Source organism: Micromys minutus (assembly GCF_963924665.1).
Source record: "Micromys minutus genome assembly, chromosome: 18".
Lineage (NCBI taxonomy): Eukaryota > Metazoa > Chordata > Mammalia > Rodentia > Muridae > Micromys > Micromys minutus.
Window position 1 is genome coordinate 47,203,713 of NC_137953.1, and position 25,544 is coordinate 47,229,256.

The 25,544-nt window shown below is 40.3% G+C and overlaps 1 protein-coding gene across 1 annotated transcript in view; it reads right to left on the bottom strand.

Annotated features, from left to right (window-relative positions):
• EXOC4 (exocyst complex component 4) overlaps positions 1-25,544 on the bottom strand; it is a 715,182-nt gene that overhangs the window by 685,875 nt on the left and 3,763 nt on the right. Inside the window, exon 2 of the mRNA XM_080931809.1 lies at positions 10,565-10,754. Coding sequence (XP_080787935.1) covers positions 10,565-10,754 — 190 coding nt within the window. The remainder of the gene's footprint in view (positions 1-10,564; positions 10,755-25,544) is intronic.

Consider the following 25,544-nt stretch of genomic DNA (forward strand, 5'->3'; position numbering starts at 1 on the left):
TAGGTCTCATGTAGCTCAGGCTGGCTCACATTCACTGGCTTGGTATTGTGATAGTGCTACCTCTTTCTCCGGAGCACTAAGACTCAAGCATGTGCCACTACATTTGGGTGTTTGTTGGGGGTGGGGGGTGTTAAATTCATTATCATCCAAATTCACATAACTCATTCGAGCATTGTTGACAATCCTAGCATATGAGTCTATTTAGTTTGTCTCTATTTCCCCTGAGATGACTGCAACTCCAGTGTAACACTGGCACATTCTGACAACCTGTACACCTATATAATCCACACTGTCAACAGTACGAGGCATGCCCATCACCCTAGAGAGTCTGTGTGTCTGTTCTTCTGAAAACCTGTGTTCCTCTTCAGTGAGAATATTTTGAGAGCAAACATACTATTGACACTGTGCTTCTGATAACTGTAAAGTGAATTTTCAGTAATAATCTAACAAGCATAGAAAATGTGAATAACACTACTAAGTCTGGGAAGTTTCTTGGGAAAACAACTATTCGATTTTTATAATTTCATAGTATCTAGATCAGTTTTTGTTAGAACTCTCATGTAAAGAAAGTAGTCATGAACATGAAGAACTTGTGATGTTCTTTGAGAAGCATGGTAGCATGGCTCCATGGAGGGGGTAAAGAAAATCTGGTTCTAGCTTTCCCAACTGCTTCTTGCAATCCCACCATGATAAAAGCAGACAGTCTATAGACAATGACATCAAGAAAGAAAGAACAGAGGAGGAAGAGCAAACTGAAGACCACAGTACAATCCTAGAAGCCAGTCAGAGAGATGGTGGATGGTGAAGTTAGCAGATCAGGAAGGCTGGGGGGCTCGGTCTGTACTGGGTTCCATCACTCTGAAGGACAGCAGCAGAAAAGTGTAAATGAAGAATTCAGACTCCCCACAGGGATAGCCTGAAGACCAGTGTCCCATCAAGCACAGGGGCAGGAGTCCTTCTGACAGCACTAGCCAAAGCTGGTCGATCAGACAGGATACATGAGTGAGGACGACAACAGAGTAAGAAGAGGCGGTGTCAGGGAACCAACAATTCTATGGTAGTCTGGCCTCCCTGGAGAATTTATATTAGAGGAAGAAGAAAGTGACTGACACAGGAACAAAATAGGGACAGGAAAGGGGGATGAAAAATACGAGATAGAAAATGAGAGGGATAGAGCAGCAGAGAGACAGACAGCAAAGACAGTGGATGAAAATCTAAAAGCCTTTGAAAGAAAACAGCAGGCCTACACAAAGTTGGTGAGTTAGACCCCAACTAAAGCTTCTAAGGAAAAAAAAAAAAAAAAAAAAAAAAACACTATCTCTTCACATTTCTGCAAGTGAATTATTCCCCAGAAAAGCTATCAGTTAAGTATGAAGAAAAAGACAGATTCAGCCATGCAAGTACTCACAAAGTAAACACTACATAAACAGAGTCAGCAAGCGTCTGAGAAATGCTGCTCCATCAACACAAGAACACAGATGAAATGTGTGAGGTTGGGATTCCTACACAGAAGGCTACAGGGCTTTCCTCATCACCCCACAGAGAGCAGCAGCAGCAAGACCTGCACAGAAGACAAAACCATCACCGGCTCAGATGTAAATAGTCACATAACTACACTAAGGTAGCACAGACAGCTCAGCCAAAACAAGAAGAGCTACTATTTTTAGAAAGAGGAAGGAAGAATATGTGGTGGTCAGGAGAAAGACTAAGTCACTTTCCCTGTATAGCAGGAAGCCGACACACAGTTTTCAAAACAGGAAACTCAAGAACAGTACAAGCACAACAGCAGACATAAAAATGTCCAGGAGGGAAAATTCAGCAGCACACAGGTTGGAGCCTTTACATGGCTGGACTTGGGACCAGGATGATGTGAAGGAAGCTTGGTTTGTAATCAACATGTCTGGTTTTCTTTGACTTAAATATCTCTCAAGGACATTCAGAGATTCCCTTATAGTTAATTGATCTAAGTAGTCATTATTAAACTCACTCCATTTAAAAATTAAGTTAGAATTTGATTTCTGATAGTCTCTTATGACCTTAATTCTGAGTCTAGTCTTTCCCTCCATGTGTAATGGCTACCATGAAAGTAGTTAAAAATAAGTTTTGTCAGAGCACCCAACTAGGCTCTTGACCAAGGATGGAGGGATAAACTTACAGAGTATGAATAAAGCTTGGCAAATTCTTGTGTGCTGGGAAAAGACCGTTATGGAATTTCACATGAGCACACACACACAATAGGATAACTTCCTCTTTTGCTGACTCCATAGAAACTAAACTGAAAACAGTTTAGAATGGCAGGAAGACACACTGCCAATGGGTTGCACATAAAATGAACATCACCAAGATTATTGCCTAAACTGAACCTAACGAGATAGAGACATAAGAAACTACAAGAAATTATACTACAAACTCTCCTGAGACTTTGCCTTTTTATTAGAAAATCATGAAAAATAGGAAATGGGTCCTGTCAGTAACAGAAAAGAAAAACCATGAGAACTGTATAATGAGAGAAGACAGCTGCAGTACTTGTGAGAGTTCCACAACAGGCAAACAGGACCCAGTGACAGTTTCTGTCAGGAGTTGTGCATAGCAGGATGTAGGTGAGAATTATGAGAAGCAGGAGGCCACATGGAGTAGTACACACTGTGTAACCTAAGCATTAGGAAAGCAAAGGCAGGAGGAGCCTAAGTTTGAGGCCAGACTGAGCTACAACAGCCAAGTCTAAAGTTAGCCTGGGCTGCATGGCAGGAGTGAATTCTCTGAGAAAACAGTAACAAATCCAAATATATAAGCACCAAATTCACTGATCTGTATTACCAAAATACATACATATTACTGCATGAAAAATATACCTCAATAAGATGAGGAATAAACCATTATAGAAAATAATATAAAGACAGGATAGGGTGCAAGCCTTTAATCCCAGCATTCGGTAGGCAGATCTCTGAGTTCAAGACCATCCTGATCTACATAGTAGGACAGCCAAGGACTACATAGAGAGAACCTGTCTCAAACAAACAAATAATAATAATAATAATAATAATAATATGGAGTGGAGGTTCCTTGTTAAAATAAAAAAGATAAAATAACAGTACAATATGAACCAAGAATTCCAATACTAGACATTCAGATAGTTTCCAACTCACAATGTCAACTTCACAATGACATAAAAGTGGAACATATGCAGCAGACACATTGCCTCTAATTGTGATCATTTTCCAGGTAAGCATTATATTGTTTGACTCTCTGTAACAATGCAGGTCAGCAGCTGTAAACTACAGCTCCTGAAGAGCCACACAATCAGGAGGGTAAACAAAGGACTTTCCACAGCACTATAGCCAAGCTGGGATGTTCAACAGACAAGGTACATTGAATGTACTTGTCTTAGTCAGGGTTTCTATTCCTATACAAACATCATGACCAAGAAGCAAGTTGGGGAGGAAAGGGTATATTCAGCTTACATTCCCACATTGCTGTTCATCACCAAAGGAAGTCAGGACTGGAACTCAAGCAGGTCAGAAAGCAAGAGCTGATGCAGAGGCCATGGAGGGATGTTACTTACTGGCTTGCTTCCTCTGGCTTGCTCAGACTGCTTTCTTATAGAACCCAGGTCTACAAGCCCAGGGATGGCACCACCCACAATGGGCTGGGCCAGGGATGGCTCCACCCACTCCACTAGTGCCCTTCCCCCTTGATCACTAGTTGAGAAATGCCTTACAGCTGGATCTCATGGAGGCATTTCCTCAACTGAGCTCCTTTCTCTGTGATAACTCCAGCTTGTGTCAAGTTGACACACAAAACCAGACAATACAGTACTTTTTAGTTTGTAGCATTTTCATATGATGAAGAGAGTATTTAAATAATATAATCCAACCATAAACCAGGGAACATCTATATATCTAAAGGAAATAAAATCAGTATGTCAAAGAGACATCCATACTGCCATGTTCACACACTATTACAATCAGAATCAATGTATCAACAAAGATAATAATGCATGAACATATTCATTCTTCAAAAATATGTGTCATTCATCTTCTAAAAGGAAATCCTGATATTTGCAACAACATACAACTGTAAGACAGCATGCTGAGAGAAAGAAACCAGGCATACAAATACCACTCAAACTCACATGTGAAAATGTTTAAGTTAAACTCAGAAGAGAATGACAATTACCAGGATGTGGGTAATGTCTCTTCAGAATAAATTCAAGAGATCTATTATACATACTGACTAAAGTTAATAGTAATGTGTTTTATACTTAAAAACTGCTAAGAGATACAATAAGTTGTTTTACTACAGAGAAATAGTATCTATGTGAGGTGATGTACATATTTGATTTTACCATTCATAATGTGTTCATATTCCCAAATACCATGGTGTATCCATAAATGTACATAATTTTTATTTGCTGATTAATAAATTTAAATTGTCTTTTTAAGTGTGTATGGAAAACAGGGACTCTGTCAAAAAGGTACCAAATTCACATAAACATTTCTCAAATTCATGTTCTGATTTCATATATTTAATGACAACATTTTCATTCTGTTATATTTAATTAATATTGAAATGTTTATTACCTTGTTGTATTCATAAATCCATGGAAAGCCAAGCTTCATTCATAAATAAATCCATGGAAAGCCAAGTTGCTAAAATCATGCCATCATGCATGGAATTATGGTAACTTGACATTTGCTTCAAATCGTGTGTTTCAGTTGCACCAAGAACCTCAGAGTCAATATACAAAACCATAAGTCACTCTAATTAGAGACCAGAAGAAGAAAATATAAGCAGGCTCAAGAGGCCATTGAAAAGAAAAATGAGACAAGTGACAGAGAGGAAACAATTTTTGTAACCTCAACCTTGGGACAACCAACAAACGAGGGAAACTAACTGGGACGTTAACAAAATAATAATAAGAACCTGCCTTAGCTCTTTTAAGAGGAATAGCAGATGCACTTAGGGGCTAACACATACCTGCCCAGGGATAACAGGGAAAGGTCATAATTATAATAATCTTCAATAAATCTGCTTAATAAAGGCAGAAAGGTGCTGAATTCAAATTGAGACATAAAGACGAAAACACCACAATAAAAGCACAACACACTCACACACACATGGAACACCTGTGGGCCAGAAAGAACTCAAGATGTTCCCTAGAAACGAGAAATGCTCACTAAAGATCAACTCATCAATGTCACTTAGGTAAATCTATTATCTAAATGCTTTCATGCACATTTGCCTGTGAGAAGGGCACAATTGAGTTTTTTCTAGAGTTTATAAAAAGTTCATAGAAAGAATAAACTTGAGAAACAACACTCTGTTCTCTCTAAAAGCCCTCTTTGGAACTACAGATCATATTTAAATTACCCCTCACATTTCTATTTTCTATGATTTCCTTTGGTTCCTTTAACTTCCATTCTTGGATTTTAAATTCTCTGAAAATTTCCCCTCAACTCATTCCAAAAGCAATACCTTTGTCTTCAGCTACTGGACGCAGACAAAGATGAAGAAACCCTTGAACTTTAAGGAAAGAATGCCTCACAGTTCCTACAACTACAATAATGCACCTAAGACTACTGTCCAGCATTTAAATTACAGCTCTTATTGCTGGTCATTGTTGAGCCTGTCCAATTCTGGAAGAGTCTTTCTTCCTTTTCTCATACAAATAGGTAAGAATTTCCACTAATATTTAGGCTGTAAATAACATCTTACAAAAGCCACACTAGTCTCCTATGACATTCTTTGTATTAATTAAGGCTATTCTTCATCCTGCGTCTACCTTTCAAAGTATACTCTTACTTAAAAGTCAAAAGTCATTTTAGGTAAATGTTAAGTAATGAATGTTGCATTCCTGAATAATGAGGCCCTAGCAACATCACTTGAATAATTATTCAGTTATTTCTAGTTATAGGCAAGAAAAGCCGGTTTTTAGCATGAGATCTAATACCAAGAAAACAGCCAGTAACAGGTAAAATGTTAGGTGTTCGTATACACACAAAGAGCCAGATGTATGGTCTACTTTGCCCACCCTTCTTCTATAATAGCAGACTGACTACTTAATATGTCTGAAGAAGTCTGCACTGAACTCACGTCATTCCCTGCTCATTCTGTGGAGAAACACTGCCAAGCTTGGCATGTATGATGCAGTCCTGAATCTGTATCAAATAACTCCCATCAATGTCAATGCTATCAGGACAGGCAACCATGTGACTGGCAGGATCTACGGACTCTGGGGCACCTCGTTTTAGGCAAGTGTATGGTGTATTCAACAATAATAGGAACACTCAAGAATTTTATTATGTACATTACTTGATCTGACTGGTCATAGATGGCTTTTCATTGACAATAAACATTCTTTAATCTAGAAAAAATTCCTGTTCAAATCACTTGGGAAGAAAGTTGAACTCATCTTACAGCATGCATTTATCCCAAAGGACAAAAATTCTAACAGTATAACCTAAATGGACATATGGAAGAAATGTCAAAGTGGGAGGTGAGGCATGAATACGAACACATCTTCATCTGACTTGCTCTATATACAACATATCCCTACACCATCAGGTACAGTATGCCTTTAAATGTTAGCCATACTATGCTGTTTCTACATTCAAAAACCTACCACTTCTAAAGGCTACAGACAATAAATTAATAGTGCACATTGCAAAACAAACATGTACATGGGCCAAGTGTCCATCAGTACAGCATGGCCCAGCAGACACGAAGGCGCCAGCTCTTCCACATCTGCGTCAGTCTCACAACTCCACCTTGCTCTCACTGGACTGGTCCTTCTGCTGCCTCAGGACTATTGCGCCTGCTGTACTCCTTCCTCACAGTCCCTTACAGACTCTCTTCCTCATCCTGTAAGACACTGGCCTTCCCTGAACTACCTAATTAAAAGATCAAGTCCTGCCAGGCCGTGGTGGCACACACCTTTAATCAGAACTCGGGAGGCAGAAGAAGGTAGATCTCTGAGTCTGAGGCCAGCCTGGCCTACAGAGTGAGCTCCAAGCCAGTTAGTGCTACACAGAAAAACCCTGCTTCAAAAATAAAGTAAAACAAAACCCCTAGTCACTATTTTTGCTTCTTTTTTCTATTATTACCATGTGCTCTGTTTATTCTGATTAGAATATAACTAAAACTTAAACTCTCTTTCACTCCTGTCTCTAGAACTTAGAACAATAATCTCTGCATAAGGCAGACAGACATTCTAGATAGAGAGACTAACCAAAGCCTGCACAATCTACTTGTTGAATTTGTTTTACACACTATCCTCATGTAAGCTCCATGAGGGCAGGATGCACCATGTATCACCAGCACCTAAAACCAAGCCAGGAACATAGCTCACACTCAAGAGATATTTATGCACTTGATCTTCTTTATATTACTTCACAGGAGAACAGAAAGAAAACTGCACATCAGATCTGAGCATCATCAGCTTCAGTATGTGGCACTAGAATAATGCACCTGACGATAGCCGACTCGCCCCCCATTTCACCTGAGACAAGGATAGACCTGTGCTTGGTGTATGACCTGAGACTAGGATATACCTGTGCTTGGTGTATGACCTGAGACAAGGATAGACCTGTACTTGGTCTATGACCTGAGACAAGGATAGACCTGTACTTGGTGTATGACCTGAGACAAGGATAGACCTGTACTTGGTGTATGACCTGAGACAAGGATAGACCTGTACTTGGTGTATGACCTGAGACAAGGATATACCTGTGCTTGGTGTATGACCTGAGACAAGGATAGACCTGTACTTGGTGTATGACCTGAGACAAGGATAGACCTGTACTTGGTGTATGACCTGAGACAAGGATAGACCTGTATTTGGTGTATGACCTGAGACAAGGATAGACCTGTACTTGGTGTATGACCTGAGACAAGCATATACCTGTACTTGATGTATGACCTGAGACAAGGATAGACCTGTACTTGGTGTATGACCCGAGACAAGGATAGACCTGTACTTGGTGTATGACCCGAGACAAGGATAGACCTGTACTTGGTGTATGACCCGAGACAAGGATAGACCTGTACCTGATGTATGACCTGAGACAAGGATAGACCTGTACTTGGTGTATGACCTGAGACAAGGATAGACCTGTACTTGGTGTATGACCTGAGACAAGGATAGACCTGTACTTGGTGTATGACCCGAGACAAGGATAGACCTGTACTTGGTGTATGACCCGAGACAAGGATAGACCTGTACTTGGTGTATGACCCGAGACAAGGATAGACCTGTACTTGGTGTATGACCTGAGACAAGGATAGACCTGTACTTGGTGTATGACCCGAGACAAGGATAGACCTGTACTTGGTGTATGACCCGAGACAAGGATAGACCTGTACTTGGTGTATGACCCAAGACAAGGATAGACCTGTGCTTGGTGTATGACCTGGAGTGCAAGCTAAAAACAAAAAAACAGCATGGGAAAACAGCCTAGAAAACATTACAGCTTCTTTAATCATTAAAACAAGACTGTCTTACTTTCACGATACAAAATTATTAAAATATGGAATACAAACAAATTTACTTTCATTTTTTTAGCATTTTTTCTTGCTTCTTAATCAAATATTAAAATGGTTTTTGTTTTCAAAGTTTTCATTCTGCACTTCTTGTCCAAACAGTGGTACTAATTCCTAACTCTGAATCAGGTGGCATTTACTTTCTTGGCAAACTATTATAATAAAAGCTTCTCTTTTTTGCTGTTTATTTTCCTTTCCCTCAGACTTTGCTATTCTGAAAGTAAAAATGATATATAGAGAAATAGAGTGTGGCTTCTATAAGAAATGCAAGATCCTCAAGATCAAGCCCTTGTTTGCAGTACAGAGACCAAGCAGAGGCATTCTACTGGCAGCGGTGCTACTGTACGGCTGCTGCAGGGCCACAGCTGCAACCTCCTTGGAGAGGAGGACGACGTCCTTCCAGCCAACCAAACTAATCAGAAACACAAATACTAAGTGTCCCTCACCCCTACTGTGATTATAGGCAAAGCCAGAAGGTCAGCAGTGCCTGACATTCATTTCCTGGTCTCTGTTAAGCTTCATATACTGGGTGAAAATGGACTATAGTTTGTTTTAAATAAGAGCAACTCATCTACAGTCTTACCCAGTTGCACAGATAAATACATAGGAGGAACCTACCACATCTAAAGGCAATGAATTATAGCATTGCTTTCAAAACTGGCCAATCATTTTTAAAACACAGAGATTGTTTCAGAGAAGGCCAAAGGCTTATTGGTTCTGGAGCTGGACTCCAAGAGGCTGAACCTCACATTCACAGTATAATTCATGCACTGCTTACAGAATCATAGTAAAAGATCTGGAGGACCAGAAAGAATGTAGCAATGCCATAAGCACAGCTGGTCCTGGGCGATAACAGCTAGGGAGTCCTCCGTCCCACAGTCCAGATAGCAGGTCCCAAACCATCGTCTGCACAGGGCATGATCTCCCAGAGGTACCTGAGGAGCAGTTGCCCTGCACCCCTCACCGCAATACTATAGAAGCAGAGATCTCGCCAACTCGGTTTCTTTGTTTTTAAAAGTAAAAGGCACTGCTTGAAAAATTACTAGGGAAAAAAAATGTGTCAATATAGGCTTTAGAGTCAGAGTCCTTAGTGCACATTCTAAATCTGTTGTGATAACACATACAACCTATTTTATAGTTCTTAGCTATCCATTTGTGTGTGTGTTTGTATGTGTGTGTATGGTGTGATGTGTGTGTATGGTATGGTGTGGTATGGGGGGGTGTGCATGCACACTCATGTGGTATGTGCATATGTGCATACATCTGTGCAGGTATGCCTGCACGGGAATGCACAAGAGATCATGCCTGGCAAAAAAACCAGTCAGAGTTCAATACAGGCAGCAAGTATTGTTAGTTATTAAAGAACAGTACAAAACAGTACCAAAGGAGAGCTCCTATAAATGCACTGCATAGGAACTCAGGAAATGGCTCAGTGGGCAGCACTTGCTGCAAAAGCATCATCACCTGAGATCAGATCCCTAGAGACCCAGTAACTAGGCATGGTACACGTGTCAGTAACTAGGTGGTAGGAGGTCATAGACAAGTAAAGCCCTGACACTTGCTGGACAGCCAGTCTAGCTGAATCAGGGAACTTCATACAGTAGGATCTTGTCTCAAAAAATAAAGTGGAAAGTAATAATGAAAGGTACCCAATACTGACCTCAGACTTCAGTGCACAGACAAGGAGATACAGACACACATACACACATGCACTCATGCACACATACACATAGCACACCCAAAAAAAATAGCCAAGAAATATAAAAAAAAGATAAAATGTGATGGTATTCTTTTTTTTTTGAGCACTTCATCCCTTTGGCAAAATATAAAAGCACCAGAACTCACTTTGTCCTTTAAGCACAGAAGGCAGGGTACCCAGGAAACAATAGCTATACAAAACTCCAGAAAATGTCTTCAGGAACCGCACTGACCAAGGACCATTAGATTAGACACTACTGTGTGTTACATAGCTCCAAACCACACCGGTAAGGGAAGGTGACCAGTGTCCAGAAGAAACGAGGCTCACCTGCTTGATTTTATTCCTGGAGTTAGTGATACGTTCTGTGATACTCTGGTATGTGCGAATGGCTGTTGTCAGTTCTGTGTAGTGCTGAACGATCAATTCATCCAGGTCACGGTCACACTTTTCATAGGCTTCTTCAAGGCGACCTTTCTCATTTTCTCGGTCTTCAACATCATCACTGGTAGACAGAGTCCTGGTGAAGACAGAATTTGTCAAGCTGTCTCGAACTTCACAGCAACAGTAAGAGAACAGTGTACAGTCAACACACTAGCCCATTCATTCCTCAAACTGGGAAATGAAATGACCTAACAGAAAATACAAAATAACCTTCAAAGTTGATTTCAGCACCACAACAGTACATTCACAGGCTGCCAAGCCACAGACTCCATCCTTCGCCTAATCTCGTGACCCATGAAATGGTTTTAATCAGATAGCAGGTGGGCATGGATACAGAGGAAAGCTGGGCAGCTCTTGGTTTGTATGAATCATACCAATTCCTACCACCTCTGCTCTTTTTAAATTCTGGGTAACAAGAACTAGAGAACATCTAGAGAAAGGTCCCTTCCCGAGCCCAGGACACTGCACATGACACAGAAAGCTGAGATTCCCTGACACTTCTGTTATCTGTAGAAGCAAAAGGCATGGAAAATGCTTCTGCATCTGTGTCTATGGGCAACAAGAAGGAGCCATCCTGAAGCTGCCCTCCGTTCAAGACTTCTTGTTAGGGGAGATGATGAGTATCATTGTTTAAGTCACTTCTAGACAGCCTTCTTTCTTATGTGGCTGAAGGAATAAAATTTCTCACACCAAGAAACCAGATTCTAAAGAGCTCATATGCCTGAAATTGCACAGAGCTCTCAGAAGCCTAGGAATAAGGTCATGTTAGTTCCAAAATCTGTTGCAATGGCAATAACCTAGGCTGCACTACAAGACATGACCTGCATTCACCATTCCTCCAACAGCACCAACAAGATTGATAGGGGTCAACAATAACCAGACAATGAGATAGGTACACTTATTAAAAATCTTCCAATAACTCAGTTTGATACATGGGCCCCAGATCTTTGTTTCCTCCATATCTTTCTTGGATAATTTTTTTTAATTTAGTATTATAATAAAGAAACCTTTTCTTCTTATCTGCTCACTGTGGTAATTTAGAGTTTCATTAAATTCCCTCGGATTTGTCAGCTTATACATTCAGCCTAGTTTATTTCATTTATCTTTTTTAATTTAGGGAGGGGGATATTTTAGGCTCAATGATGGATGCAATCAATTATAAGTCCATCATTAGAACTGCTTTCAGAGATGGTCTGTCAGCAAATCAATCACATACCCACCTCCAGATACTTTCGAGCAAAATACTGTACAACAGTCTTCTCAAACTGTCGATCAGAGCAAGGGGTCTTAATTCATGAACCACACAATATATAAAACTTCCTTCTCAATTTAGAGGGGAATTCAGGAGGCCTGTCTGTGGCTTCAATGTACTTTCTAAAATTAATTCTGTAAATGTGTTAGGGATGCCAAGAGATCAAGCGTTGCATGAAATGAAACAGTCCTGGAGCTGAGAAGGGCAGTCCCAGGCCAGACCCTATTTCCTCATCGGTAAACTGGTGTTTCTAAGCCCCGTGATTTCCAACATTGATTTTTGGTAGAACACACAAGTATTTAACTAACAAAGTAAATCAACTTGATCACAGAAGGAGAGACAACGAAATCACCTCTGATATTTGGCTCAGAGTATCTTAGCATATCTCTCTGTTGTTTTTTATGATATATAACTTTGCTCTTTAAATCTGAAGTCTTCCAGTATGCTACTCTAAAGAACAATCAAGAAATGCTTTCAATTTATCAACTGTCCCATAGGTACGATGATATTTAACTCCATCATTCCTGTATAGCTACACAGTGCAAGCCTGTCATTTTCACAGTACCTTCCACATCCTACACACACACACACACACACACACACACACACACACACACACAACCATTTGTGGAAGGAAACATGCCAAACATCTCTCACACTATTTACCTTAACTAGTCAGAATTACCATTAAGGAAAATGTCAGGCCCAGAGAGGACACCTTTTCTGGCATGAGCTGTCACCACAATGCATTACTAGATCATTAGGAGTTACTTACAAAAGAGAAAGGGTTACTAAAACAAAGATTGGGAGTAAATTGAGTCCACAGGGGATCTTTTCTCCTATTTTCATTTCCAGAGGAAATATTTATATAAGAAATATCCTGTGCCAAGTTTAATTCACACTGAGATCAATCACCCTCTTCCTTTTGATGTAACCTGAGATGAATGACAGTTTTGTCTTTGGTCAAACACTATTATAGAACTCAAAAATTGTTACAGTATCATTTTTAGTGAAGAGAAAGGCCATAAGGATAATAAAAATAATAAAGGTCTCCAAAATTTACAGAGGCTTGCAGGTGCCAGAACCCAGATTTAGTTGGAATTTTATCAAACGTCCACTCCTGTTGGACTGGAGCCTGTTAGCTTCCAATCCCCTTTTCACATTAGAAGCAGCTGGGCTTTGAATGAGCTAAACAATTTTCCTACCTCATGCAGTGAGAATAAGAGATCCTAGAAGAATCAAAAACCCAAGTCTGTTTACAGGTTTGAACAACTGCACAGTGATTAAAACCTGTCTCTGAATTCTAACTGCCTAGGCTGGCCTCCTTATTCCACCATATCTACTACCCAGAGGACCTCGGGAACTGAACCTTAGTTTATCTATAAAATGGAAAAAGAATGTTCCTTACAGGATGGTGGTATTAAGCACAATCAAATAAGGCTCATGTACCATTGTCAGTCAACAAATGCTGGCCATAATTATTACCTATCATTGTTACAAGAATGGTTTCAGTTTGAAGGGGTTTTTATCTTTGTTTGTGCTTGTTTGTTTGCTTGTGTGTTTGAGGAAGTTATTTTTTTGTTTTCATTTTCTAAGACAGTGGCTTGCTGTGGAGCTCAGGGTGACCTAGCAAACACTGTGCAGCCCAGGCTGGCCTCTACCACCCTCCAGCTCCCAAGTGTCAGCCTTACAGACAAGCGCCACCACACTCGGGCGCTACAATACAGTTTTAGGGAAAAAAATCTTCATTCTGGTGGACAGTCTATGCTGATGACAGAGTTCACATCTCTACTTGTAAAATGTTAATACTAATCCCAGAAATGTACAGATTTCCCCACCGCCCTATGTCCAGCACATGGAGAAGGAAGTAAGCATGAGGCCCAAAGCACTAACAGAAGCAATGTAATAGCCATTTAATGAGCACGCCTGTGAGAATCCCTAGGCAGTACGAGGAGCTGGACAGAATCTTGGCCCTACTTCTGGCACACACAGAACTCAGAGAAGGGGAAAATGTGCACATATCACACATGCACTCAGCCTAGCCTCCTTCTAACATATATGTGAATTGCTATATTCCCTGCCTCTCCTCCTGAGCTGAGAACTTCACCCTAACTGTATGACAGCTCACCTGTAAGAAAGCAGCGGTTAGCTAAAAAGATGCACATGGGCCTACTACAATTTTTCCTCTTTTTGTTTTTTGTTTTTTGTTTTTTTTTTTTTTTTTTTTTTTTGGTGGTGGTGTTGTTTGTTTTGTTGTCGTTTTCGTTTTAAGAAACACTGCTGGACCTGACAAAATGGTTAAAAAGAACAACAACAAAAAGATAGAAGCAAAGAACATGATATAAAGTTGACACCTAAGACGCATCCAAATTACACAACCACTCTTTAGCTTTGCTCTGCCCCTCGGTCACATAAACTGTGATTATGATTTACAAAGTGCTGCTGAGGGAACACTGGAACACAAGATGCTGAACTGGACTGCGGTGAGGCAGGGACATTTCCAGATCACTAACGATGTTTCACTACGACACCTCTGGTATTTTACATGATGAATTATATCTCTAACCATGACTAATTAATCCCCGGGAAGGAATGTGTTCACCTAACAGGCTGAAGGGTCCACCCAATGCTTCTAGCAGGAACAAGGATGGTTCCAGAGGATTCATAAGCCACCAGCTCCCAGTGAATCCCACAGACAAAAGTTAAAACATGGGATAAAGATCTGGAGATGGAAAATGGAATTTGTCTGTTTCTTTTCTTCATTTATAACACCAGCTTCAGTCTTTCAGTTGGCCAGTCAAATGGTATGAAAGGAAAATACAGACTCACCCTCAGCAATTCCTTCTTGGATCAATTTTTCTCCCCTTGGATTTAATGGAGTAATGGAGTACAGACAGAAGCAAGCACATGAAAGTCACTGTCATGTTCTAAAAGATCAAAGGAATCACAAACAGAAGGGAAAGTGCACCTATGAAAATCCGGTCATTCACCAGAGCAAGGACTTTCAGCCAAAGACAAAGAAAAAGAAGAAAACAGCCAAACCCAGAGTGCTGCCAGGAATACACCAAATCCTTCTTGGGACCGTCAGCACACATGTCCCACCAAGGCATTTGAGGTTTGCAGGAGCTCAGAGAACAGCACTTGCCTAGTATGTGCAAGGGTCCTGGATTCAGACCACAACGTTTCATTTTTTAAAAGGCACTTTTCTTTCATCATTGCAAAAGTTTAACATATTAGCTAGGTATAGTGACATAAAACTTAATCCCAACAGAGGGATTAAAGTCAAAGGCAAGTGGCTCTTTGTGTGGGAGTTCAAGGGCAGCCTAGGCTACACAGAGAGACTCTGTCAAAAAAAAAGAAAAGAAAAAGAAAAGAAAAGAAAAGAGGAACATACAAGTTTATAAACTGAGCTAGGTATGGTTATCTCATCACTTAGGGAGGTAGAGGCAGGAGGATCAGGAGTTGAAGCCAGCCTTAGCTACAAAGTGAATCTGTGGTCAGCCTGAGTTATATGAGACTGTCTCAAAAACAAAGCAAGCAAAAATCAAACAGTTGTTCTCAAAAGTAAAAGTGCAGACTCAAATAGTCAAATAGGCCTTTGCAGTGGGGCAAGGTGACATCACCCTATAATCCCAGATACTTGGAGGGTAAAACAGGAGGATCACAACTTTGGGGTCAGCCTGGGCTACACAGTGGGGTTCTGACTTGGAAAAAGAAATTCTTAGTAAACAGAAACAAATAGAATCTGCAATCCTAGGGAGTTCCTCAATCTCTCCAGGTATGTTTTTCCTTGCAAAACAGGCTAGAGAATAGAACTCCTCCTCTCCAGGATGTTTTAAGGACTGAAGAAGTGTGGGGAGAAAGATGGAGTGCTTACATTACAGAAGCAAAATAAATCATCTATGATTCCCAACACTATCAGCCCAAAGACCCTTGTACTGGCTGGTTTTGTGTCAACTTGATTCAGCTAAAGTTATCACAGAGAAAGGAGCCTCAGTTGAGGAAATGCCTCCATGAGATCCAGCTGTAAGGCATTTTCTCAACTAGTAATCAAAAGGGGAAGGCCCAGCCCATTGTGGGTGATGCCATCCCTGGGCTTGTAGACCTGGGTTCCTTAAGAAAGCAGGCTGACATAACAGAATGACATTTGCACAGTGTACTTGAGGAATGAAGTAGAAACCCAGTGGCAAATTCAACAGGCTCCTTTGACTAGGGCTTTAAAGTAATGTCTTCACAGAATGATACCTTCTAGTGGCTGGCCTATTTTTATTGAGGAAAAAAAACTGTTCTATTTTTGTTGTTACTGTTCTTACGGATTGCATTCATAGTTAAACCCTTTTGATTGCTAACCAGAGCACCTCTATTGGCAAATTCTGTAGTTTATTACAGGTGTTTAAAATATTTTAAACAAAACTCTATTTCTTTAATTAGCAAGAGTTGGGCTTCTCGTCACAAAGATATCACTGCCATCTTATGAGGAAGAGTATCTTAGAGTGAAGAGAGCAGCAGGTAGAAGGACGATTGAACAGCATCATCTGTTTCTCGTTCTCTGTAGTGTTAAGTCTTTCAAATAGAACATCCATTGCAGCTTAAAAAAAAAAGCAAAAAAGAAAGAAAGAAAGAAAGAAAGAAAGGAAGGAAGGAAAGAAGGAAGGAAGGAAGGAAGGAAGGAAGAAAGGAAGGAAGGAAGGAAGGAAGGAAGGAAGGAAGGAAAGAAAGAAAGAAAGAAAGAAAGAAAGAAAGAAAGAAAGAAAGAAAGAAAGAAAGAAAAGAAAGCAGCCTGAGCAAGCCAGGGGAAGCAAGCCAGTAAGTAACATCCCTCCATGGTCTCTGCATCAGATCCTGCTTCCTGACCTGCTTGAGTCCCAGTCCTGACTTCCTCTGGTGATAACAGCAATGTGGAAGTGTAAGCTGAATAAACCCTTTCCTCCCCAACTAGCTTCTTGGTCATGATGTTTGTGCAGGAATAGAAACCCTGACTAAGACAAATTGGTACCAGGAGTGGGGTATTCCTGTGACAACCTGACCATGTTTTGGGGAGGACTGTGGAAGAAAGACTTTGGAACTTTGAGCTAGAAGAGCCATTGGTATATTAAGCATTCTGTGGGATGTTCTGTAGGAGCTTGGAAGATAATCTTGAGAACAGTGCAGAAGATGGAGGCCTGGCTTGTGAGATTTCAGAGGTAAGATTAAAGACTCTTATCCGGGCTGTTGCTGTTTTGATTGTGAAGATTATGTGGTTTTGGTTAGCTGGGGCTGAAGAATCAGCTGTGATTAGCAAGATACCAGAACTATTAAAGCAAAAACTTTGCATTACTGGAACTATTGATGCTAATCAGCTGGACCTAAGAAAGTAGTGGTAATTAAGACCAGCATCACTGAGGTAAAATATTCTGGGAAGTGTTTTCTGAGAGCACAAAGAGGCTGTGTTCCAGAGATAGCCAAGGTTGTACGTTGTGCTGAGACTGGACTTGATAATGTGTAAGAGTCACCCAGGTGGTACTAGTTTTGAAGGAATGAAGGGGTCATAGAGACCAGCAGAGGCAGGGCACTGTGAGAGGCACAAAAAGGCACCATGTGAATAGATCCGTTATGAAGACATTCTGTCGGGAAGCTGTTCTAGGGAGGGAAGGTGTCAGGCCATGAAGGTGAACAAACTCTGTCATGGGAAGGAACCGACATGCAATCATGATGATTGCTAACCACTAGTGTGAAAAAGCGAGGTCAGGAATCAGACCAGATACAGCTGTCAGCTTTTCTCCGGGTGGTAACTGAAGCCACTACTTAGGGGTGGTGATAACTTATCAGCCAGTAACCATACCACATTTATATGGTTTCATTTTCATTACATCTCATCTTTTTCAAAACAAGAATCAAAGATATTTTCTCTAAGACTATAGTAAAACATACAGCTCATCATTATATAAATGTAAAATATAAGTACATCACATGGCCACATGGCGTTTATAGTAAATGAGTTCCTAATCTAAATTTGAGCTTCCAAGCAGCCAGGGCAAAAAGTTCTCCTACTTTCTAAAAGACAGAGTCCTTCAGGCAAGCCAATTTTTCATTTCAAACAATCTGGGAAACATTTTACAATATAATGAAACACATCCTCAACAATCTTCTGAAAACAAGGCAACAAAGTTTACATTAACATCTCTTCAGGAACATAATTAAAACAAAAAAAACTAAAAGCTAATTTCAAGCTTCCATATTCTGAAAGGCAATGGATATAATCAGAGTATACAGCTTTCCAATGATTTATTTTTCCATTCTAACCTAGGAGAAAAAAAAAAAAAGAAAGTGTATAGAACTGGGTAAGTCAGACCATACTCTATTAGCTTCCTCCTCTCAGCAAATCTCTTGACAGCTCAAGCCACAGCTAGAGCACACTCTGTATTAAGTGTTAATGTAATAGTCTAATATTACAAGTCACCATGACAGGCAGTGCTGAATGCAACAGCAATCACTCCCGCCTGGGCTTCCAGGTTACCTGTCTGCAGATGACAGACTCCCATTCTGGAAGTTTAGAGAATTTTAACAAGGTGAGAAAGGGACTTAGCTTAGTTATAAACTAATCTGGGTGCCCCACAAAAAGTTTTTTTTTTCCTTTTATGATAGCATCTCAGTACTCTACGCAACTGCACTTAGAGACAGAAAACAGAGGAAGTGATGAAGTTCAGCAAGTCAGAGAAGCCTCGTGGCTAGGAATGATGTTCTCATGAGACAAGCAAGAGATGGGAAGGAATCCTATGCACACAACCAGAAGAAAGGCTTTCAGAGGAACAGAGCAAGGAGGTGGCCATTTATATGCCAAGAAGATAGGTTTCACCAACAACCCATTCTGATAGTGCTTTGATGTTGGGCTTACAGCATCCAAAACAGTGAGAAAATACATTTCTAGTATTTAGCCATCCAGCCATAGGTGTTCTGTGATAGCTGCTGGAACAGAAAGCTACCCTGCCCCCAGAAAGTGTAGGCAATGTTATCACAGTTAGTTAAATTCTCATTCACCCTCTCAGTTTGCTGTTAGTTTATCTGGGGTTTGGAGGGTTGGGTTGGGTTGGGTTGGGTTGGGTTGAGTTGGGATTCCTTACACAGAGAATTTGTGATCTCCTGCTCTAGCTGCCAAAAGACACAAACTGAGGATGTGCACCACCAGGCTCAATTGGTTGGCTAAACTATCAAGGCAATGTTACCAATCAACCTAAACAACACACATTCTTGACAAATCTGCATGAAGAATTGGCTGCTTAATACAGCCATAGATGGCCAACACACTTGTTACAAGAGATAAAGTTACACACCTAAATCTTGGTGACTAGGCAGAATGAACAGAACTGAGCCATATTTTCTGAAAGGGAATAATGGGCTTTAACTGTCCACTGAGGCCCCACTGACCTCTCTTCCAGAAGTAATACATAAGAAAACAACTAATGAAAATCCTTTATGCAACTAAGAAAAACTAGTTACAAGTACACCTTCACATATCCAAAAATCACTAATCAGCAAACAACAGACCACCATCTACAAAAGGAATCAAGTTCCTCAGCTACCCCCTTTCTGAGTAGTACTCTGGGTGGGTCTAGGAGACTAACCAGATGTTGCAAAGTTCCTGAGCTGCTGCTTCTTATCCTCAAGAACCTCGACCCCACCCCAAAGGATATCTTCTCTCCAACACAAGAGTACAAAACAAGATCTGAACTTGAGGTGGACTAGTTTCCCAGCCTAACTTGAGAATATGAAAAGTGTTCCATGACTGTCTTTTCAGAAGAAAATGTTTTTTTGTTAGTGATCCCAACACAGGGGGGAAATGTCCAGAGCTGATGTGACTCTTCCAGGACCAACCATGCTTCCTTCCCACACTGCTGTTGCATATCAGTTCTATTCAGCACTTGCTTCCAAGTATTAGAGCCACATCCTCTTTCCAAAAATGAACCCAGTCCATCTCAGACACAGCAGATAGCAAAATACACCTACATCTATCAGGGTCACTAAAGACAACAGCTCTAGGCCTGTGTAGAGAGAAACGCAAAGCCATGAGGAAGAAAAGAGACTGACTCAGTCAGGGTTCCAAGCTGATTATGCAAACTACACTTCATAGATGGTGAATTATCTGCAACTGCTTCCAGGGTATTATCAAAATGAGAGGCTCAAGTCACGAATCTGAGATTGAATAAAAGATCACACATTAAAGAAATGCTAGAGATGTGTATCACTACATAATCACACAAGATATATTTGACTCAAAGCAGAAGCAAATCAACACCTCACTTTCAAATCGGATTTTATTCTATTCAATTATAAATTGAGATACCTTGTTTCTTAATTATGACTCATTAGAGCTTATGAAATGCAGGATAATCCCATCCCAACTGATAGCAATTCACAATGACAAGTCCCTCTGAAAAAGTTTCTCCTGCATATGAACATCCTTAACAGTACAGAGAGACTTTTGTAGCCTCAAGTGACAGTAAACAATGTCTGCTTTAAAGTCATTTAAAAACTCACTAGTGTCTGGCTGTAGACAGCACTTAGAGCCAATTACTACACCCAACATATGTATGTATAGTGCTTCAATAGTGCAATTAACTCAGTTATACAGAACGGTACTGGAGACCAAAAGCTATAAATTGCTTAGGCAACAAAAAAGGCCATTATCTAAATTAAGTAAAATCACTCGACTCGGGCATAAAACTCATTTTATGGCTGACAAAGTCAACTTAAAAATCTCTTTCTCACTTCCTTATGAAATCCAACATGCTCAGAAAGCGTTGTCCACAGACAGCCTCACTCCTGGGTAAGTTCCTCATGAGTGGTATTTTACACTTCTGACAGGGATAGGTATTATGTAGAAGAATACATAATGGAAATTGGGGTAGGTAGTCTTCTTAAATGCAAAGATCCATGAGGCTTTAGAATACAAGTTCATGGAGAAATGACAAGATCTAAAGCACTGGTTCCCACCTTCCTAATGCTACAACCCTTTAGTACAGTTCTCATGCTGTGGTGACAACCATAACATTATTTCATTGATACTTCATAACTGTAATTCTGCTACTGTAATGAATCGTAATGTAAATATCTAACATGAAGGAAATTTGACATATGACCCCTGTGAAAGGGTCATTCGACCTAAGGTTTTGAACCACTGTTCTAAAGTGTATCTTACAGAATTTCTGTGATTGAATCTAAGTAAATGCTCTGCTCTAACCCCGACACATACATTTTTGTGAAATATTTTACCATATTTTTAAATTGGTCAATTACAAAAGTCCACCTTCAAGAGATAGTGTCAAGTTCCATGTGGCTGCATCTATCCCTGACTGGCTCCAATCCTCTTCCCCATCTACATTTGCAAAATCCCAGACATGATTTGTATTGGTGCATATTTCATTATAGAAATGATCATCTTAGCAGCAGTGCTTTTTCAAACTTTAAAGAGAGATTTTGCTTAATGATGTATGTGTGCAGGTGTGTGGGTGTGTGTGTGTACATATATGAGAAGGTAGTGCCTATTACTCCAGAAGCATCTGATACCTAAAGTTACAGGCAGCTGCCCAATATGGGTGCTGGGTCCTCTGCAAGAGCAGTAACTGCTAAGCCATCTCTCCACCCTGAGCGATACTTGAGTGAAAAAGAGATAGAGATAGAGATAGAGAGAGAGAGAGAGAGAGAGAGAGAGAGAGAGAGAGAGAGAGAGAGAGGAAAAGAATCATAGCCCTATCTTAACGTTTTTTTAAAAAAGGTAATAGTTTAAATTTGTTTCTTATATCTCATTTCCCCAATAAAGCATGTTTAAGGGCTACTCATGCTTTATTATGCTTTTAAATCATCTGTATAGTTATGTATCAGATGGGTCAGGCAGTGCCTAAGACAGTAAATTCCTAGGAAAGTCTCAAGGGTGCTTTTGGATATGATAATGTGAATGACAATTCCTGGAAATAAGCTGTGTCTACAAAGACTCACTAACTGATTAAAGCTGCAGTGATACAGAGAGACTGGAATGTTGTGCGTCCAGAGGTTAAATACGTTGTCTTGGACTAGCTATAGACCCTGGAATAGCCATTCCTTGCCCACTTCTGTATAAGAACCAACATCCTGTAACAGATAAAAGGCTTTGGAAAGCTACTGACTTAGCAGATATATAGCTTCCACTAACACAAAAAGCTAAGACCATCAGAAGATAGCATCCTAGGCCTATAGGAGAACTTCCCCCATCTTGCTGTACCTGCCTCTCTGATATACCCAGCAATGTATTTTAAACTTCTCTTGATTTATGACTATAAGTATAAAACTGCACCCACTTTCAAACATGGAATTTGGTACAACCTAAATCTGTGTTCCTAGGCCACAGGTCCTCAAAATAAATTATCTTTTATTCCCTTTAAGATGAGCTTCGTGTGTGTGTGTGTGTGTGTGTGTGTGTGTGTGTGTGTGTATCAACAGCACTGTTTTAAATGAAAAACAACAATACCTTTTGAACTCATAAATAATTTATGAATTTATTTTTTAAAAAGACTTTTAGTAACAAATACAATTCAGAAAAAATTCTCATAAAAATCTTGAAATGCATAATTGTTTTTATCAATGCTACCAAAGGGAACACAGAAGCATTCTTTTATTACTTTGCATTAAATTGTGAGTTCTCAGTGTCCTCAAGGCTGAATTCCTAGCAAATAAAAGACTGGCTACTATTTCCTATAAGGATCAAGGTCCTAACTCATTTCATAGCAGTAAAGCAGTTAACAAGCTGTAAGCAGCAGCAGACTCTGAGATGTCTCTAACAGAAGGCAAAATTCACCACTACAAACAGCCTCCAAACATCCCATCTAACTAGTAATCAAAGACTCTAAAGCCTGAGCTACTGGAAGTGACCACATTAAACACCAGACCAACACTACTGCAGGTGGTAAAAGAACTATATCTTTAAAATGAAGAACTATAAGACATTTCAAGGCATGTTTGAGTCCTAACAGAAGAGCTCCTATCAAACTATTACAAAAGAAAAGGTTTAATGAGATGCAAAGAGATTGGGAATTTAGCTCAGTGGTAGAAACTTGCTAAGCAAGCATAGGGTCCTGGATTTGGCCTCCAGCTCTATGTTTGTTTGTTTGTTTGTTTGTTTGCCTGCTTGCTTGCTTCTTGCTTGCTTACTTGCTTGCTTGCTGTATAACAGATTGAACCCATGGCCTGAGGAATGCCAGGCAAGTACTCTTAAATTTAGTAAAACTCAAGGTTCTAACCAAAGGCACTACAGACACTAGAAAAAAGGAATTAAGCATCTGACCTCTGTGTTTCAAACTATGCAAGGCACTTTTATATACCTGTCTCATTTCATGTTTCCCCAAACCACACCAGATCCTCACCATAAATGAAAAAGTAAGTGAGGCTGAGTAAGTGATTCAGAGATTACAGGCTAGCACATTTCTCTTAGCTACCCAAAACCATACTCTCTCAAAGGATGTGAGCAGACATATTCTATAAAGACATGGGTTGAAAACTTGATGGTATTACCCAATAATAAAACTACATGCCCCAAACCTTTCAAAAAATTCCAGCATTAACAACAAGTCCTGAGGCTAGAAACCAAGACTTAGTTCCCCAAGATATTAACTCTGCCTGTAAAACTAGAAACTGGAGCGTTTTCTTCTCACGTCTGTAAATACAATTATCAGCTGCCCCAGGATCTCCTGAAAGTGTTGGTTCTGTTTCCAATCAGGTTCTCATGTATCCTGTGCTCCAGGTGCTACTATTACAGGTATGCACCACCACACCCAGTTTATGCTGGGATCAAACCCAGGGCTTTGTGCTACACAAGTACTCTACCAATTGGGTGCATCAACAGTCTTAACACTCTTTATTCTGATAGGAATTTGCAAATAGCAATGCATCATGGAGGGGAACAGGCTGGGGGAAACAAGGAGTGAGAAAACTAAAGGCTACTCTCTGAGTTAGGCTCAGATGAAGAAAGGAGACCAGAAACAGTATCTATGCCTACCACAGTTCTTGAGGCTCAGCTAAAAGCAGAGTGGCCAAGCCCTTCCTGCCACACACTTTCACAAACCTCAAAGATCTCTATTCAATGTCCACATCAAAGCCTGGTCCTCTCAATAAACCTTACTTTGAATTAACTATGGGCTGACCAAAATATCCTCTGCAGAGGAAGGAAGAAATTTAACGGGAGCATACAACAAAGGATTTTCTATGTTTCTGAAATTCCAACTTCTGTGAAGATATAAAAGTTGATGAAAATGTGAGCTTCCAACTGCCTTCAAACCTCCTTGACATCTGCAACCAGCCTGTCTACAAAAGCTCTGCTCCAAGGTTTCACTAAGGTCTCTGTAAGTCACAACCAGAGTTTGTCTCTCCAATTAATCTGGCTATTTGCAGGCTCACACACGAAGAAGGGAGAGCCAGTGCTTAATTGGAAAGCAAATCACCTAACAGTAAGTGGTAGACACATTACCCAATTAAAAATCTGACAAGAACTCATAAAAATAAAATAACATCTCTGAAATGCTCCTTTCACAACTTCAACTTCATACCAAACAAAAGGTTGAGGTAGAGTAATCAATAGGAAAAAAGGAAGATATGGTGTGTGTGTGTGTGTGTGGAGAGAGAGAGAGAGAGAGAGAGAGAGAGAGAGAGAGAGAGAGAGAGAGAGAGAGAGAGAGAAACATCCTAACAGGACTCTGTTCTACATAATTATGTCTGCTGTAAAGGGCCAGTGGTGACTTCAATCTACGGTTAGTGGCAGTCTCCAATAGACCAAATCACAAGCACCTCTCTTCTCACCAAAACCCTTTCTCAGAGACCTGAAACTTCTACACAGGCACAACAGTGAACCACGACACACCTGACTGGCCTGAAAGACATTTAGTCAGGATTTTTAAGTGACTAAAATTTTAATATAGATATCTCAAAGTTCCCTTTCCATCAAATATAAGAATGCAACTGTACTGTATTTCTTTTTTTATTTTAAATTCTCAGTGACAGACTCTGATACTAGCAAAACACTGAGTCATTATCTAGTTACAACTCTAAGAATGAGAACTAGCTGTGGTGGGGCAAGCCTGTACTCCTAGCACCAACATCAGGAGGTGGAACAGAAGAATCAGATGTTCTAGATTATCAGTGCCTAGATAGTAAATTTGTGGCCAGTGAGGGTTACAGGCAAGACTGGCTCAAAAATCCACATACAAACAAACAAAGGGAGTAAATGGCAATGAGACTGGGGAAAAAATTTCCTTTTTGTGTACTAGCTCAGTCCTTACATTAGACCTTATCTGGAGTTTAACCCAGTCCTAGCAAGTGTCTGCAACTATAGGCATTTAGTCTAGGCTCCACCCCAGTTTCCTGGCAACAGCAAGGTGTGCCTGACTCACGATAAAAGGGGCTACTTGCCCACTCCTCACTCTCTTGCTCTCTTCTCCTCTTGCTCTTGCCCCTTACCCTCATCCCCTCTCTGCCCATTCCCCTCTCATGTGCTCCCCTCTCTCCAAGGGCTCATAGCAGGCCTCTACCTCCCCTCCCTTGAATACCGTCCCCATACCCTAAATAAACTCTATTCTATACTATACAGTCCTGTGGCTGGTCCATTCGGAGGAA